Source organism: Solanum verrucosum, unplaced genomic scaffold (assembly GCF_900185275.1).
Source record: "Solanum verrucosum unplaced genomic scaffold, falcon-dt-bn FXZP01000578.1, whole genome shotgun sequence".
Lineage (NCBI taxonomy): Eukaryota > Viridiplantae > Streptophyta > Magnoliopsida > Solanales > Solanaceae > Solanum > Solanum verrucosum.
The window spans coordinates 97675-101935 of record NW_026020614.1 but is presented as its reverse complement, the minus strand read 5'-3'; the positions used below and the strand labels follow the sequence as shown (position 1 = coordinate 101935).

The following is a 4261-nucleotide window of genomic DNA, read 5'->3' as shown; positions in this document are numbered from 1 at the left end:
CCGCCTGAGCTTCTCGGATTCCCTCTAGCGCATCCATCAACATTAAGTATTAAGAAACCATTCAAAAGCTTATTCCAATAAGTAACTTGGCTAGTATGCTGGATTAGATTCTCAGTATAGTGACATATTTCATTCCAAGAAGTAGGGAAGGATAGCTTCAACCAGTTAGTGGAAAATATTATACACATATATTTACAACTTTGGAGAATAATATACTTTCTAGTCATCTTGATGTTGTCATATCTGGCAGAGCATCTACACTTCCACAACTCCCAACAAATAACTGTAGGAATGCATTGAAGACGTATTGTATGCATGTGGTTCTTATGTATAGATATCCACCAACACATGTGAATTTGTCTAATGCTCCCGAAATTAATGGAAATGCCACAACTATTACCAAAATAGTTCCAAACATGTTTGGCAATAAGACTATCGCAAAATAAATGGTTTATAGTCTCCTAACTATATATGATTACTACAACAAGAACAAATGGACGAGAGATTCACTTTAAGCAATTTTGCACGTTATCATATGTGGGAAGCTTAATATGGAGTGTTCTAAGCATAAAAAATAGACCTTGAAGAGAAGTTATTTTTGACAGATCATCCTAGTAGTGAAGGAAGTATTTTTGTGCTTTCTAACAGTATGCCAAGCTGTTTTACTAGAAAAAAGTCCACTTGAAGTGATAGTCCAAATAGGCCAGTCTTGTTTACCTTCATGAATATCTATTTGAAGGATGGTGTTGACAAGATCTTTAGGTAGGACATTTATGTGTTTAGAGGCATTCCAATTACCACAATCAAAAAATTCATGAACCCTGATCTTCTTAGGAGTATGCTGATTCTGAACAAAACTGGCGAGGGCTCCTTTTTCAGTCCAATCGTCCCACCAAAATGAAGCCATGTCATCCCCAATCTTCCATAATATTATTTTTTCAATATCATTCTTCATATCCATCAACCTTCTCCAGTTATGAGATTGACCATAAGACCAATTTCTACAAACTAGATGTATTCTTTTATAGTATTTGTCTTCGAGAAGCTTTTTGAAAAGACCTTTCTGAGTGTTAAAATTTTACCAAGATTTGGCATAGAAATCTTTGCATATGTCCTTGAAACATCTGAGATCAGCACCACCTTCGAGAGTCGGATAGAAGAGTCCAAGCTTTCCAATGGTGCTTATTATGGAGGAAGTCACTTTAGGGATCAAGAAATCACTTTAGGGAACCAATTTGGGGGCTCTAGAGTACCAAGGAAATGAAGGTAAGGAGGAGATCGATGAAGGGGTGCCACATGAGAGATTAAAAGAGGGGAGGAAAAGGAAAAGTAAAAGGGGTTTAAAGAGAAGACAAATTATCACATAGAGAAAGGAAATTCACCAGGTAGCTCTAGTTCTTATAACAGACCAAGAAAGACCCTGAATAGTTGACTGATAGACTCTCAGAGGAGATGAGTGAGTAAATAGTGCACAGCATAAAACCTCCTAGGTGCACGAACCAGAAAGATGTTCCTTGGTGGATGGCCAATACACAAGGATCATTTATGGTTAAGTCAGCATGGGAGATTGTGAGACGCAGAGTATAAAGAAGAAGAGATATTGGGTAATATATTTGAATCAAAGGATTGTCATTTAAAATAAATTTCTTCATATGGAATGTATGAGGAAGGCCCAACAAAGTTGCAAGTTGTGTTAAGAGTTATGCCATCAATTATAATGTGCACGCTCTAGAAGAGGAGGAATGTCAGGATGCATGAGGAAGTTGTTGACTATACATGCATGGTGATGCAAATTCAGGATATAGTCAAGAAGCTTGTAAAGGTGTTATACTCGTGGATTACATGGTGGATGTGGAATTTGCAAGGCATAGTTGCAAAACTTAGAGAATATAGACCTAAGCTACAATTTGTCTAGGTTACATGGAAATTTCCTGCCAGACAGAAATTGAAATGTAATATTAATGGGACGAGTAGAGGCAATCCATGTCTTAGTTCATATGGATTTTGTTTGAGGATTGATGGAGGAGACCTAATATCTGTAAAAGTCAAGGGCATAGGGATGGCCATGAATACAGAGGCTGAGTCGATGGATATTCAAGATGCACTAGAATACTGCCAAGAGAAGAACCTGAATGAGGTAACTATTGAAACAAATTCATTAGTTGTGAGGAATATTATTCAAAGACAGTGGATAATACCATGGGAGATTACAGAGAGAGTTGAGAAGATCATCATGATTATGCAGTTATTGGATGCATGTATGGTTCATACATTCAGAGAAGACAATACTTTAGCGGATGCATTAGCAAATCAAGTGGTGGAATCGCAAGGGACAGAGATGTACATGGACAAAGCTCAAGTACCAACATCATAATCAAGGCAAGGAAGATAAATACACATGAAGATGCTCAAGTAAATCAATAAAGTACATAAAGGAAGACCCATAAGTAGATGCAGTTGACATTGGCATACACACATACATGTCTACTGACATGGGAGCAAAAGGAAATCACAGTCGAAATATTAACAGAGTATGCCTTGAAGAAGACATCAAGATTGTGACAAATAACCTAGCTAGGACTAAATGCTCTAGCTATCAAAAGCCTTCACCAAAAAGAAAGGATAGTGCGGTCTTGGTTAGCCATAAGAAGATTGGGGAGTGCAACAACAAGAAGAGGGCAGCAAATGCTCGAAATCGCCTGAGTAGAAGGGACAAACATCACTTACAAAAAGGAAGAGGGAGAAAGGCGAATGAGGAAATTGGACTTACAGGCAGCCCAAAGCAACATAAGCACAAGCATGACATATCGATCCTTTGGGATGACCCCCCACCACCTGAGAGCACAAAATGGAAAGGGTTAGGAGAGAAAAACAACAAAGAGGAAGAAGATGAGAGGAACTTACCTTGTAACAGTGAATATAATAGATGGAGTCTCCAAGAAACACTAATAGGAGCTAATGTGGAAGGCGAACCAGAGGAGGAGACAACGTAGTTACGAGTTCCAACGATAAGCAGCATGCAACATTGGGAAGAGAAACAAACAACTTTTAGGAAAGTGTAGAGAACACTCTTCTCAGCTTAAGAGGTCTTTTATTCATGTTGGTAGGATAGTAATGGGTTGGGTTATTTTGAACCCGGCCTCAGCTTTTAGACTCATTGGCTTTGTCTTAGCTTTGTTTTTTTTTACAGTCTATTATTAATAAAACGGTCCATGGACCAAAAAAAAACAAAAAAAAAAAACTCTTAAAGGGTAAAATATGAAGAATAAAGTTATTTATGTATTGGTTTTATAAAATATCAAGTACTCCTTCTGTCTCTAATTATTTGTCCATTTTTGAATTGATACACCTATTAAGAAAAACAATGATTGACATAGTGAGTTTATCATGTTACTTCTATTAATTATGAAGTAGGTGAATTAAAAATTTAAGATTTTTAAAAAGTTTTACCTTTTTAAAATAATTAATTGAGGATATAATAGGTAAAAAAAAATTGTGTTTTCTTGATTTGTCAAAAAGGACAAGAAATTAGGGACAATTAAAAAAGAAAAAGTGGACAAGTAATTAGGGACAGAGGAAGTATTAACTAATACTCCCTCCGTCTCATTTTATGTGAGGTGTTTGACTCGGCACGGAGTTTAAGAAAGAAATGAAGACTTTTAAAATTTATGGTCCAAAATGAATGATAGAAATTTGTGTGGCTGTAAATCATTTCATTAAGGATAAAATATATATTTTACAGTCAAATTGTTATTTAATATAGAAATGTGTCATTCTTTTTGGGACTGACTAAAAAGAAAAGTAAGTCACATAAATTGGGACAAAGGGAGTATCTAGTACTTTATCTGTCACTAATTACTTGTCCACTTTTGAATTGACACACCTATTAAGAAAACTATTAATGACATAATGAGTTTACCATTTTACCCCTATTAATTATGAAGTGGATAAATTAAAAATTTAAGATTTTCAAGAAGTTCTATCTTTTTCAAAGTAATAATTTTTTTATTTTTTATTTTTAAATTCAAGGTATAATAGGTAAAAAAAAATTATCTTTTCTTGATTTGTTAAAATGAACAAGTAATTAGGGACAATTATAAAAGAAAAAATGAACAAGTAACTAAGAACAAAAAATATTTTTTTAATCTAATTTTAGTAAGAACTATATATAAATAGAAACAAAAGGAGTAAATGATTTAAGGCAAAAATATAATGGTATACAGATGTAGAGTTCCAACTTGCAAGTGGAGGACACTATTAA

General features: G+C 34.9%; 1 protein-coding gene across 1 annotated transcript; it reads left to right on the top strand.

Annotated features, from left to right (window-relative positions):
- The first annotated feature begins 1776 nt into the window (after positions 1–1776).
- Positions 1777–2374, top strand: LOC125811346 (uncharacterized). The gene is made up of 2 exons (XM_049490850.1): positions 1777–1865; positions 1939–2374. The coding sequence occupies exons 1-2, from the start codon at positions 1777–1779 to the stop codon at positions 2372–2374; spliced, it is 525 nt and encodes a 174-aa protein (XP_049346807.1).
- The last annotated feature ends 1887 nt before the right edge of the window (positions 2375–4261 follow it).